Source organism: Urocitellus parryii, chromosome 2, assembly GCF_045843805.1.
Source record: "Urocitellus parryii isolate mUroPar1 chromosome 2, mUroPar1.hap1, whole genome shotgun sequence".
Taxonomy (NCBI): domain Eukaryota; kingdom Metazoa; phylum Chordata; class Mammalia; order Rodentia; family Sciuridae; genus Urocitellus; species Urocitellus parryii.
Window position 1 is genome coordinate 221,143,552 of NC_135532.1, and position 14,274 is coordinate 221,157,825.

The 14,274-nt window shown below is 43.2% G+C and overlaps 1 protein-coding gene across 1 annotated transcript; it reads right to left on the minus strand.

The window, feature by feature from the left end:
* Window positions 1-6,985: 6,985 nt before the first annotated feature.
* Window positions 6,986-12,923, minus strand: Hmgn1 (high mobility group nucleosome binding domain 1). Its single transcript, XM_026399398.2, has 6 exons — window positions 12,749-12,923; window positions 12,444-12,476; window positions 12,342-12,371; window positions 12,212-12,262; window positions 9,817-9,942; window positions 6,986-7,800 (listed from the first exon to the last, which is right to left on the minus strand). The coding sequence occupies exons 1-6, from the start codon at window positions 12,761-12,763 to the stop codon at window positions 7,753-7,755; spliced, it is 303 nt and encodes a 100-aa protein (XP_026255183.1). The 5' UTR covers window positions 12,764-12,923; the 3' UTR covers window positions 6,986-7,752.
* Between the last annotated feature and the right edge of the window lie 1,351 nt (window positions 12,924-14,274).

Consider the following 14,274-nt stretch of genomic DNA (forward strand, 5'->3'; position numbering starts at 1 on the left):
AGTTCTTAGTGGAAGCTGGTTGTGGTGATGCATGCCAGCAATCCCAGGGACCCAGGAGGTTGAGGCAGAAGGATTCCAAGTTTGAAACCAGTCTCAACAACTTAGTGAGGTCTTCAGCAACTGAGAGAGAACTTGTCTCATAATAAAAAGTAAAAAAAGGCTAGGGGTATAGCTCTGTGGTAGAGTGCTCCAAGTTTCTATCCCTAGTAGCAAAAAAAAAAAAAAAAAAAAAAATCATAATGGTATTTATTGAGAATGAGGATACAAATTCTTATGTTCATGTTTTTTTTTTCCCAAAATGTGAACCAAACCATTAACTTACTAATGGTTAGTAACACTAAAGGTATACCAAAACATTAAAGGTTTTAAGCCTAACAATTTTTTGAGGGGGGCATTCCAGGGATTGAACTCAGGGGCACTTGACCACTAAGCCACATCCCCAGCCTTATTTTTTATTTTACAGACAGGGTATTTGTATTTAGAGACAGGGCCTCACTGAGTTGCTTAGCGTCTCACTTTTTGCAGAGGCTGGTTTTGAATTCATGATTCTCCTGTCTCAGCCTCCCAAGCTGTGCGCGCCACTGTGCCTAGCAGGCCTAAGAATTTGATAATGTTAATTTCAAACTAATTTCATTTGTTAACTGTTGAGATGGTTGGACTTCTTTCAGTTTCCACCATTACAAACAGTTCTGCCATTAACATTTTTGTCTCCATCTCTTTGTGCTGTTTTGGACTTCTTTAGGATAGGTGCTGGAAAATGCACTGTAAGGACATGGAAAATACTACATTTGAACTGAATAGGTACCAGCAAATTCCTCTGTTAATTCTTAAAACTTCCAAAACTGTCGCCACAAGAGCCCCAGAGCTCATTTCCCAGAAGCTCTAAGAGCATGCTTGGGCAGGTAGCCTGGAGGTGCGATTCAGGCCACATCTCTGAACACCTTTAGGTGCTGGAGCTCTGACCCCTGAGGATGAAGAGGTGGAAAGAACTCCCCTGACTGGCTCAGAGCCTGTGTTCCATGGTCAGTGGCCAAGCACTTTCCTCGCCTGTGTGAGGCACTTGGGTTTGATTCTCAGCACTGCACATAAATAGATGAATAAATAAAATAAAGACCCATCAACAACTAAAAATATACATAAAAAAATTTTAAAAGTGTACACTCTTCCTTTTGGAGATATGTCCCTCTCTGGAGCATCTGATCCACGACACAATTCCAGCATGCCCCACAATTCCAGCACGCTGATATTACTGGGAACAACATAGCCTTTCTTTGTTTACTGGTTGTAACAAATAGTTTTCCCATCAGTAGAAGCAAACTTGTTAACTGTCTAAAAATATCATCTTCAATATAGTCCGTGATAAGAGAATCCCAGAAGCTCAAAATTGTACCATCTTTATCAGAGATAAAATAAAAGCATGTTTACAAAACAATACAAAACTTTGCACCAGAATATTCATGAATCTTTAGTCCTAGTAGCAAAAAAAAAAAGGGGGGGGGGATGGCAATGGCCTGGGTGTCCAGCTGTAAAAGAACAAATTGTGGTATGTCCATACAGGAGTCCCACTCACAATGAGAGGGAATGAACAAGGAATGTGTGCAGGAGTGTGGATGACTCTCAACAAAAACCTTACTCTGAAAAGAGTGCATGCTCTGATTATGTTTATATGATGCTCTGAAACAGGCAAACTGACCAATGGGGGAAAAACAAAAGCCAGCAGGAATCGAGGACTGAATGTAAGTGGGCATGAGGACCCTCTGGAGTGAGGGTGATTTTCTGTTGTCTGAATGGGGCTTGGGGGACACAGGTGTATCTCATCAGACAGGAAGCTTGAACTTTGTACATCTCATCAGATGCAAATTTTACCTCCAAAGGGAAAAAAATAGAATTATATACAAATATTCAACCTCAATAACAGGTGTGCTGAAGTTTTTGGGGGAGTGTACTGAAGCTTGTTATTTAATTTGAAATAACCAGAAACCAAACTAGGATTGATGATGGGTGGGGGAAGGAGCGGATGGATAGAAAGACCAACTGCAGTGGCTCACGCTTACAACCCCAGACATTGGAGGATGGAAAGTTCGAAAGTTGGAAGCTAGCTTCAACAACTCAAGACCCTGTCTCAAGACAAAAATGGCAGGGCTGGGGATGTGGCTCAAGCATGCGTGCGGCCCAGGTTCGATCCTCAGCCCCACATACTAACAAACATGTTGTGTCCGCTGAAAAACTAAAAAATAAATATTTAAAAAAAAAATTCTCTTTCGCTCTTAAAAAAAAAAAGATAAAAATGGCTGGGGGTGTAGCTCAATGATCAAGTGCAGCTGGGTTCAATCCCCATAACAACAACAATGAAACAAAAAAAGACATACAAAATGAAACTAGTAACACAAATTGTAGAAACTTGACTAACCTTTTACTGAAAATATTTGGCCAGATAAAATCAAGTTCCGTTTCTAGACATGTGGCTTTCTGTTGGTCAGTCCGAGTTTGCTACCATTTTTCCATGTACAACATGAAGATGCCTCTTCTCTAGTAGGGTTATCTGACACTCAAATGAGGTGATCTATTTTTTAAGGTGCCTGAGGCCTACCGGGAACATAACAGGTGAGCAAGGAAGGGGAGCTTTCAAACTTAGTGACTACAATGAGAGGAATTCAGCAGTACACCTGGGTGTGAACCAAGAAAATCTAAGGAAGCTTCATGGAAGAGTGTCATTTTATATTTTTGTTACTGGGGATTGAACTCAGGGACACTTACCACTGAGCCACATCACCAGCCCTTTTCTGTATTTTATTTAGAGACAGGGTCTCTTAGTGACAGAGTCACTTAGGCCCTCGCTAAATTGCTGAGGCTAGCTTTGAACTTGCAATCCTTCTGACTCAGGTTCCCGATCACTGGGATTACAGGCGTGCGCCACCATGCCCAGCAAGAGATGTCATTTTAAAACAGTTGAGACAGAAGAAATTGAAAACACTCCCAGAGGGAGAAAAAGCTGAAGGAAAGGCCTTGAAACAAAAGTGAGGACATGCAGGCAGGTTTGGTGAAAGGAGGGGCAACTCAAGTTTGTTTCTCAACATGAAGAAAAGGTCTGTGCACTGGGACCCCACAGGGAGACTGCCAGGCAAACTGAGTATGCCCCATGGGCTATCTTAACACCTGAATGAGTGAACGAACAGTCAGACTCTGTACTTACCCCTGATACCCACATCAGTTGTTGATAGAACCCCCACATACAAACCTTGTTCATGCAATGCTAGGGGGAACTGGAGAGTCAGGCATATCAGGTTGCTTTTATTTCCTGTGCTTCCTGGAGAACCTGAGGATAAACCAGCAAGGAGTCCCAAAGCCAAAGCCACTAACAGCTGTACACACCTGTAATCCTAATCACAAATTCGAGGCTAGCCTGGAACAACTTGGCAAGACTATCTCCAAAAAATAAGGGTTGGGGGTATAGTTCAGAGGTACAGCACCTTGGGTTCAACCCCTATTATCACTCCCCTAAAAAAAAATGTACAAGAAACCCCAAAGCCTGTATTGAACTAAAAACCAGGACCCCCATCCAAATTCTCTTCCCTACATAATGCAACTGAAGATTGAGAAAAACAGGACAACTCAAAGACCTCACCATCTCCTCAGTCAGGCTAAATCCTTCCCCACTCTGATCACCCCAAGTGGACAAAGTCCTCTCTGGAAACACTTCTTCCCAGAGGTAGAGGGAGAGCATAAGACAGTGAAAAGGTAGAAGGAGCCTCTCCTAGAGGCACTCTGTCTCCTCCAAAGCCCTCACTCACCTGACCCCTCCCCCAAGGCAGATGTGGGAAGACCCTCCCAGGGGGTCTTTGCATACGAAGCACAGGGTGAGTTGTCTCAGATGCAGAGTGCATCTTGTGTGCCCTTTGCCCTTGTACTGTTTTGACATGCAGTTCCTTTGCTGCCACAGCATGGATCATCAAGAGCAGACTTCAAGATGTTTTCTAGAACCTTTTCAATAGATTATCCATGCCCCTGCATACTCCGGAACTGCATGCAAGAGTTCCAAGTTGGGGATCCTACTCCTTAGCCTCTGATTCTTGGCAAGCTTGGGGAGGGGAGGGTTCGGATTACCTCAGAGAAGCTTCAAACTCCAGATTTGTTCAGGGCCTTGCATACTAAGGGGTGTGTCCAAGTTGCCCTCACAGGGCAACTCTAAACTCTGGGGATCAAATCCATGACCTTGAGCATGTCAGGCAAGTGCTCTAACCACTGATGGATGTTCCCTGGGAAGTCCCTTAAGAATCTCTAGCTCAACTATAAACAGACATAAGCTGATCCCAACCTAAGTTTTTTTTTTCCTGTGGTTTTGATGCCCGAGGGATTGAATTCAGAGGCTCACAGATGTTAGGCAAATGCTCTACCACTAAGTCACATTCCCAGCCCTGGTTTCAAAATTTTGAAGTGATTATATGCTTGTTTTAAAAAATTCAAAAGCATACAGACATAAATGTATTAAAAAGCTTAAATTCCCTTCCTACCCTGGGAATGGCCATGGCTACCCACTGCAAAAGTGGCTTTAGACAGCTTTACAGATATATAGACCTATGACAATGGATTCTTTTGTGGGGAGAAGATATTATTAGGTCAAATATTTGGCTTTTTTCTTTTTTTTTTAGAAAGAGAATTTTTAATATCTATTTTTTTAGTTTTCGGCGGACACAACATCTTTGTATGTGGTGCTAAGGATCGAAGCCGGGCCACACGCATGCCAGGCGAGCACCGGCTTTTTTCTTCTTGTTCTTTATGATCCTCTTGCATCAAGTCTCCAGTCGCTGGGACTACAGGTGTGCAACCCTGAAGCTGGCTGCATTACCTTTTTAGGTAGAACTGACCCCTTAGTGATTCTTCCTAGAAATGTTGTGTACATCTCATTTACTCAGATCTTCTTTTATGTCAAAGATTCTAATCATGGTTTTTCTTTGTAGAGACAAATGCTCATTTTTAATGGTGACCAAGAACTATGTTGAGACCTGCATAAGGGAGACAGCATGCACTCCCTTCACCAGAGTACCAGGCTTATCAGCTCAAATAAGTCTGTTGAATTCCTACTTCACAATGGTTTCAGATAAACAAAATAAGAAGTACAAAGTGAGAATTCATGCAACAGCTGTCTTTAAATATTTTGTTTCCCTGCCTGGAATTGTGGCTCAGTGGTAGAGTGCTTGCCTAGTACGTGTGAGACCCTGGGTTCGATACTCAGCACCACATAAAAATAAAGAAAACAAAGGTATTGTGTCCAAAAAAAAAATGTTTTTGAAAACCCATATCAGCATCAGTGGAAATGAGTCTTGCACATTTTAACATGCATCCAAGCATGCAGGGCTTCCAACTTTTCTTCTCTATCAATCATGCATAACAGATTACTAGTGTATTTTTAAGTTGAACTTACTGTCATTAGTTTAACTTTTTTGGTTTTGGTACCAGGGATTGAACTCAGGGGTATTCAATCACTGAGCCACAACCCCAGCCCTATTTTTTTTTTTTTTTTTAGACAGGCTCCAAGTTGTTTACCACCTTGCAATTGCGGAAGCTGGCTTTGAACTCCCAATCTTCCCAGTTCAGCAACCCCAACCACTGAGTTATTTATTCTAAGACTCTGGCTGGGAATGTGGCTCAGCAATCAGGTGCTTGCTTTGTATGTGAGGCCCTGGGTTCGATCCTCAGCACCACATTAAAAAATAAAAGTATTGTGACCAACTACAACTAGAAAATAAACATTTAAAAAAAAAGGAAGGGGAGGGTCTCTAAAAGTTGCTGAGGTTGGCTTTTAAAAAAATTTTTAGGTGTAGATGGACACAACACAATGCCTTTGTTTTTTATCTGGTGCTGAGGATTGAACCCAGGTCCTACTTGGGCTAGGTGAGTGCTCTACCGCTGAGACACAATCCTAGCCCTGAGGCTGGCTTTTAATTTGGCAATCCCTCTTGCCCCAGCCTTCCAAATCACTGGGATTACAGGCATGTGCCATGGCATCTTGCTTAACTGTAGCTTTCCAAAGGTAAATAAATGCTTTCAGTGATAAAATTTAAGATTAGTATAATTTGCACTTATATATTAAGGATGTTGTTTAGGGCTTTGCAAAGTTGCAGAGGCTGGCCTTGAATTTGTGATCCTCCTGCCTTACCTCCCAAGTCCTTGACAGGTGTTGTGCCACCATACCTGGTAGTCACATAATAAACTATTAGTGAAGTATTAAAACATTCTGCAATTAAAAAACTTTAAACGCTTATTTGTATTTTTCAGTCCTTTTTAAAAAATGTAATCCTAATTTTCATTATCTTAAAACCAGTTGTTACTGAGCTACTTCTGTTTAGTAACTTTCAACTATCTCAATCCACAAAGTGGAGATTGTGATACATCTTTGGCTATGGATTAAAAGAATGAGGTGCAGGGATTGAACCACTATACCTGTTTGTATATGTGTGTGTGTGTGTGGGAGGGGGAGTCTAAATGTCTGCTATATCATGTTCTAGAAATAAATACTACCCAGCACTGGTAAATGCTACAGAAGGGTATTCACTGACATCGGGAGAAAGGTAACAAGTGTGAGGAAGAGGCCTACAGTCCCAGCCAACCAGAAGGCTGAGGCAATAATACCACTTGAGCCCCGCATGAAAAACATGATGAACTGGTCTTTAAAAAAATGAACAATAGAAACCTTATTATACTTAGTTGGAGCCTGTTCTGTACTTATAATCCTGCCTTATGTGAAGGAATTAACAATTCTGGACTGTTTACCATTATTAATTCAAAAGAAACATCTTCGGCTGGGGTTGTAGCTCAGTGGCACAGTGCTTGTCTTGCACGTTTGAAGAAGTGGGTTTGATCCTCAGCACCACATAAAAATAAAGTTATTGTGTCCATCTACCCCTAAAGACATTTAATAGTCAAATATCTTCTAAGTACACAGATGTTCAAATTCTCCAAATAAAATTCAAAACATTTTCGTGTCTGAGATTTTATTGGCTGTATTGAGAATCAGTACACAGACATTTCACTTTGTACACAATTCTTAACACACGTACCGGAAATCTAAAAAGCTTTATACTGTGATTCTTTTTCAGTTATTCCAGTGACTTTCCAGCTTTTAATTTGGAGGCAATTTTTTCTTAATAGAATATCAAGTACCAGTATCTTTGAATGTTATTACTTAGGTCCCACTAATTCAAAACTTTGTCACACACAACATACTCAAATTTTTCATCTTTCACAGCACATTAAAAATATTAGGAAAACTAGACTTCCACAACCAAAGATGTTACAGAGTACATACGATTCTGACAGCAATGATCCAGTAGTGGTCTTCTTTAGGAAACAATTCTACTAAAAAACACAGGAATAGAAGTAATTTAAAATATTCAAGACATTAAATGCAATACTGTGACTCCAAACTGCCATTTAATATGCTTTGTATTGTAGGATATAAAACTAACCCCCCACCTATGGAATGTTAAGCTGACACCAAAGACAGTCCAAGCCTCCCATAATTCAATATCCCACTATTTTCTGGTTGTACCCAAAAATAAACAACCAGCAAATGATTTCACTTCTAAAAAAAAATCATTTACACTTAAAAAATGGGATGAGGTGGGATTCCCTCCTTTTTAAAAATGTTTCTAGAGCTACTAAAAAACTTGCATTTACAAAATAGTTGATAAAAATATTCCTCTGGATTGTACAAGAAGGGAGACGGGACCACTGAAAAGACATGGTGTATGATTAATCAGACTTGGCTTCCTTCTCTTCTGCTTCATCAGAGGCTGGACTCTGTAAATCAAAGAAAAGCAATTAGACATCTGATTTCCGGGGCATCTTTGAGATCTTCAGAATTTAACACATAGGTTTTAAATTAAATTTAACACCTAAGTGATGTCTAGTTAGTGTTGCTAAATCCGAGAAGGCTGTGATGTGCCTTACAGAGAAAAGGTATGGATAGCTTCACCATACAGGCATGGCTTATATAATACACACAAAACAAAGTAATGTACACATCAGTTGAAAAAATATTGCAGGGCTGGAGATGTGGCTCAGCGGTAGCGCGCTCGCCTGGCATGCGTGCGGCCCGGGTTCGATCCTCAGCACCACATACCAACAAAAATGTTGTGTCCGCCGAGAACTAAAAAAAATAAATAAATATTAAAAATTCTCTCTTTCTCTCTCTCTCTCCCCTCTCTCACTCTCTCTTTAAAAAAAAAAAAAAAAAAAAGAAAAAATATTGCAATTCTACAATTGCAACTACAATTTCAGGAACCTAACCCTGTATTTCCCCAGGTGTGATGGCCTGGCATTTGAGAAAACTTCATAAAACAAATACTGAAAATAAGGAGAATTAACTATTCTTGTAACACGTACCAGAAGGTCAACTTTATTCCTTTATAACGAAGACTAGATTAATAATGTGATTTTAAATGTAATTAACAATGAGATTTTCATGTAATATTTGACATGGTTAGAATCAGGAAGTTAAAAAAAAAACTAAACCCCAGCTAATTTAGAAATATTTGATCACTAAAAATTTATCTGTAAAAATCAGTCTAAAAGCTGGTAACTAAATAATTTACTTTTTTTTTGGTACCAGGGATTGAACTCAGGGGCACTTGACCACTGAGCCACATTCCCAGCCCTATTTTGTATTTTATTTAGAGACAAGGACTCCCTGGGTTGCTTGGCTCCTGCCTGGCCATTGCTGAGGCCGACTTTGCTGGCAATTCTCCTCTCTCAGACTCCAGAGCCACTAGGATTATAGGCATGCACCACCGCGCCCGGCAGTAATTTACCTTTTCCAGTTTAGCCAATGTAACTAACATAAAGGCATACAAAAATCAAAATACTGGGGGCTGGGGATGTGGCTCAAGCGGTAGCGCGCTCGCCTGGTATGCGTGCGACCCGGGTTCGATCCTCAGCACCACATACCAACAAAGATGTTGTGTCCGCCGAGAACTAAAAAATAAATATTAAAAATTCTTAAAAAAAAAAAAATCAAAATACTTCACTTAAAAAAAAAAAAAAAAAAAAAAACTTCAAGCAATATCAGTAGTACTAAAACAAAACAAAACAAAAACAGTTGCTGGCAATGTAGTTTAAGGAGTGTTTGCTTAGCATGTTGTTCCAAAGTGGGGACAGTGACATGTCTGATATACTACTTCCAGCTATTTGGGAAGATAAGGCAGGAGCCCCGTGCAGTGGCACATGTTGGTAATCCCAGCAATTTGTGAGGCTGAGGAGGATCACGAGTTCAAAGCCAGCCTTAGCAATCTCAGCAATGGCAAGGCACTAAGCAACTCAGTGAGACCCTGTCTATAAATAAATAAAATACAAAATAGGGCTGGGGATGTAGCTCAGTGGTGGAGTACCCTGAGCTCAATCCTCAGTACAACCTCCCCTTAAAAAAAAAAAAAAGAAAAAAGAGGTAGGAGGACTCAAGAAATTGAGGACAGCCCAGTCAACAAATACCCAAGATTCAAGCATGTCCTAGTCAATATGACAGATCTGTAGACAATTTGAAAACAAGAAACTGCATACCTACATAAGGTACATGTTCATGTGGAAAGAAATTAAGCTGCATAGCATTTTGTAAATTCTTTCCTAAAAATTTTTATACCAAGAATTATGAATGAATTCTCTGTATGACTTAGATGGTAGACCGACACAGTACTGATGATACTGAGTACTTTAAAATTTTGTGTTCGCTTGTTTATATATATACTTTCAAATAATATCTAATTTATAAAGAAAACCTATTATTCAGAGTAAAAAATCAATGCCAAACACAACACTTCTGACCTCCTCGTTTTTCGTTTCTCCATTTTCTGCAGGTAAATCTTCTTTAGTTTCCTGGTTAGCCACTTCAGCCTGTTTTCCCTTTGCTCCCCTTTTCCCTTTTTGAACTTTTTTGTCTGATGATTTATCCTAAAATAGATTAGGAGAATATTCTAAGTATAAACTTCATACTTCCACTGTCTGACTCAATACGGATTACATCCATGGTAACCACTATAACAATGCTAAGCACACATCAACCTGAGTTACCTCATCCACAAGGTAACTTAAGATCCACCCCCAGTAATGAAGACAAAATATGCTAAGGAGATTTATAAGAGTGTTTGCACATCAAGTCTCATTAGCCATAGGATTAAAACTAGAGCCTGTGCTTCACTTTTTCAGCCACCATTACCCCTACCCTCTTTTAAGTTCTACATGACAAAACAAGCAGAAGAGCTTTAAGAATGTCTTCCCAGTATAACCCTACCAACCCACAATTTTCTTTTAAGCCTGAATAATAATCCATCTGGTAGATAATCACTGTCCTGACAAGACTGTTACCCTCACACGAAGACCATTCACCTGGAAAAAGCACCATGTTGTATGGTCATGTTGACTATTCTGCTACAGTTAATCCCTTGATATCTTTTAATGAGTAGCTATAAAAGGATCAATTTTATCTTTTTCATTTAGGTGTTTGAAGAATCTGAAAAGCACAGGTATTAGTATGATATTGTAAACCGAAATACTAATTTAAAGCAATATAAAACAGTATTTTTGGATATCATCTACCAATGAGGAAGCAGCAGCTTATAAAAACTTCACACAGTTCCCTGTAAATAAAGACTGTAATAATAGTTAAGTTAGGTCACCAGTAGGTTGTATAAAAGATTCCTATGAGTACTGACCAATTACTTAAGTTAAATGGCCACAAGACATGCATGCAGATTTCACATCTTCAAAATACACATTATCATTGACTTGAAATAATGTTTGTAACCATTGATAGCTAAGTGGGGAATAGGGCCGTACCTCAGCAGCAGAGAGCAGCCTAGCAATGAGAAGGCTCTGGGTCCAAAAACCAGTACCAAAAATAAACCAAATTTTCCTAAGTATGATGTTTCAGCTTTTGAAATATTTACTCCTAAAGAAATGATACAAGTCAGAAGCTCACACTAGAAGTAACTTGAAAAAGTGTATGCATTATACAGTTTGATAATCAATGCACCAAGTAGTGCTTACTCCACATTATTGAATAGAGCTGGACTGTATTCAAAGACTAAGACAAAGGCTTATTAAAACTAGATATAAAAACAAAGAAACTCTTCTCCCATTTTTCCTTTGAGAAAACTTAATCGAAAGTTTTTTCCTCAAATAGGGATAGTTAGACTTACCTTGAGAAGGGGGGGAAAAGATTACATCTGCTGTCCCAAACCCACTGGGGGTAAAACTGTTTGCATCTAAAAATTTTTACAAGTAAATCAAGATATAGATAAACAAAGGGAAGAAAAAAAAATAGAGTGAAACAAGCAAGTATTTTAGCTAACCTGTTTAAAAAGCGGATAATCAAAAAGGTGGGTAATAACGATACTTATACCAACATTTTATAACAACACTTTTTTTCAGGTACTCATGAAAAGTTTCTATGGTACTGTGTGAATGGAGAACTACTTAATTGCCTGCTGGAGTGATGTATCATACTTATTACTTCCTTGCACATTTATCTTTAAAAAGATTACAAAAACATGCCTTTTGTTTTTACATTCAATTCTATACAATGCTTGAAAAAACTCAGAGCCCCAAAAACAAACCAGCTTGCCTCTACTGACAATCATGCAGTGCCAACCTTCCATCTACACTTTTGGGAATGGAACGTAGGCGTTATTTTCAAACACTCCCCACCATCACTCCCATCATCAGATTTACATACACCTAAGAATAACCTGTATTCTGAAAACTTGCAAACCACAATCTGAATGGTGCGTCATAATTTTATTCTGGAGCAATAAATCATCCCGTTGACTCAAAGGCTGTTAGGACAGCAACTGCACTGGCAATAAAACACTTCTCAGAGAACACACACTTCTGATCTGCCCGCATCCAGGGTGAAAAGAGGGGATCTCGGCTTGGAAACCGTGCACAAACCTACCCGTCCTTCCTGGGGGCAGGAGTGCCTAGCTGGCCGTGGCCCTACCAGGCCGTGGCCCTGGGAGTGGGAACGTGAGGTGCAGGAGGAACCAGTACCTACCGCACCATGCGCCCAGCTTTCCTCTGAACCTGAAGCCAACGCTCCTCCAGCTCACACTTCCTAAGTGCTGGCGGCCTTAACGGGACGCGCCACTCCCCTTACCCCGCGCGAAGATCCACGCGCAGCCCCACCACGACCGCAGGCCCACCGCGCAGGCGCCGCACCCACCTTGCCCGCCGCCTTCCGGGGCTTGGCGTCCGCCTTGGCAGGAGCAGGCTTCTGAAAGGCAAAAGCAGCGCTCAGCCGGCGGCCGAGCGCGCCGCGGCCACCCCACGGCCTCGGGGCGCGCCATACTTACAGCCGACAGGCGGGCCGACCTCCGCTTGGGCTGCGGGAGAGAAAGGGCGTCAGCGAGCGCGGCGGCGCGCGACCCCGCCCCCCGCCCCGAGCGCGCGCTCACCTCCTCCTTCGCCGCGCCTTCGGCCGAGCTGACCTGTGGAGGAAGCACACCGAGTGGGCGCCGCCCGCCGCGCCTGCGCCCGCGCCCCTCGCCAGAGAACAATGCCCGGCCGCGTGACGTCAGCGCTCCCGCCGCCGCGGCCGCGCCCCCCCACCACAAAACCCTCCAGGACGCCCCCCAGGTCCCGCGCGCCGGCCCGCGCGCCGCCCGGCCCGGCGCGGCCGCCGTGGGTGCGGCGGGGCCGGGCCGGGGCCTGGCGCAGCCGGCGGGGCGTCTGGAGCTCGGCGCGCCGCAGCCGCGCTCACCTTCCTCTTGGGCATCCTGGCGGCGCGCGGGGCACGTGCGAGTGCTGCGAGCCGCGGCGCGCGGAAGCCTTCCGAAGCTGCGCTGCCTAGCTGCTGCTGCTGCTGTGGCTCCCGCCGCCGGAGCTGCTGCGACCCGCGGAGGGGGCGGTGGGAGAACCGGATGGAACCGGATTGGGAGCCCGCCCCCTCCTCCCCCCGCGCCCCCGCCGGCCGGGCCGCCCCCCACCCCCATTGGCTGCGGCGCCTTTCGCACCGCGCGCGCGCCTCGGCCCGCGCCGGGAATAGGTGAGGCCGGCCGTCACTCGACCCCGCCGCCCCGCCCCCGCCCCCGCCGCCCCCACCCCGGCCGGCGTCTCGCGGGGCCCCAGACCCAGACGGAGGGGGGAGGACCCAGAGGCCGCTCGGCCTTGCCGTAGTTCGTTTGAAGCCGAGCCGCAAAGTGCGGTCTTCACCCCGATTAGCGGAAGCTTGTCACGTGGCTGCGGGTGCCCCCACCCACAATGCCCCTGGACACCTGAGGTTTGCAGGTCCTGAAGTCCACGAGCGTGGAGCCTTCGCTTTCTGTGTAGCTCGACTCGGACTTTCATAAGTGGTCTCCTAGACTGGAAAGGCAGAGGGAAAACGGTTTCACGAACGAGCAACTGTCCCTTACGTTAGGCGGCAAGAAAGGCTAATCAGGCCTACGGGGTGGGCGTCGTGCGCAGGCGCTGGCGCGGGTCGTGGGAAGACTTAACCGGCGCGAGCTGTTATGCAGGCGCGGATCCCGGTGCTTCTCCCCTCCCTGCGTGGTTGCTTTGGTCTGATTTTCTGTTTAATATTGAATATTTAATACTGAATCTTCGGTCCTCCCGTGCCTACTGCTATAATAGCGTGGGTTCTGGGTCTGGAACCGGATACTTCTAGGGATCTAGCTTTTGAGAACCCGTCCTAGCTGTTCCATCTGTGCTGAAGGAGCACGCCGTCTCTTTTAAACTCGGTGCTTGCCTAAGCTCAGTTTTAAGCGAAAATGGCTTTAGGCCTGGCGTCTGAGCTGGTAACCCTGGATTGTACGCTACTTTTTTTTTTTTTTTTTAATGAAGACGTTTAAGAGGCCTGGTTTAGTTGGTTTACCGTAGGGGGTAAAAATTTAATTGAAAATTGTCAGCTGGAATTTTTGGAAGGGAAGATACTTAGAAGTGCTTTGAGTAAAATATTGGAAGTATGCTAAATGTCCATCATTTGGTAGCAATTAGGTAAGCTATGGCGCCTTCTCAGCAACTGCAAAAAGGAAGAGGGGCAGAGCTCCTCTGAAGTGGATTTAAAAAATTTTTTTTTTAGTTATTCGTGGACACAAATTTTTGGCAAGGCAGGCACTCCACCACTGAGCCACAACCCCAACCCCCAAGTGGATTTTTAAAACCATAAGTTAGACCTTTTTACTCCTGGTTAAAAACTCTTGCTCTTTTTTTTTTTTAAAAATGTTTTTATTAGATGTTGATGGACTTTTATTTTATTATATGCAGTGCTGAAAATTGAACCCAGTGCCT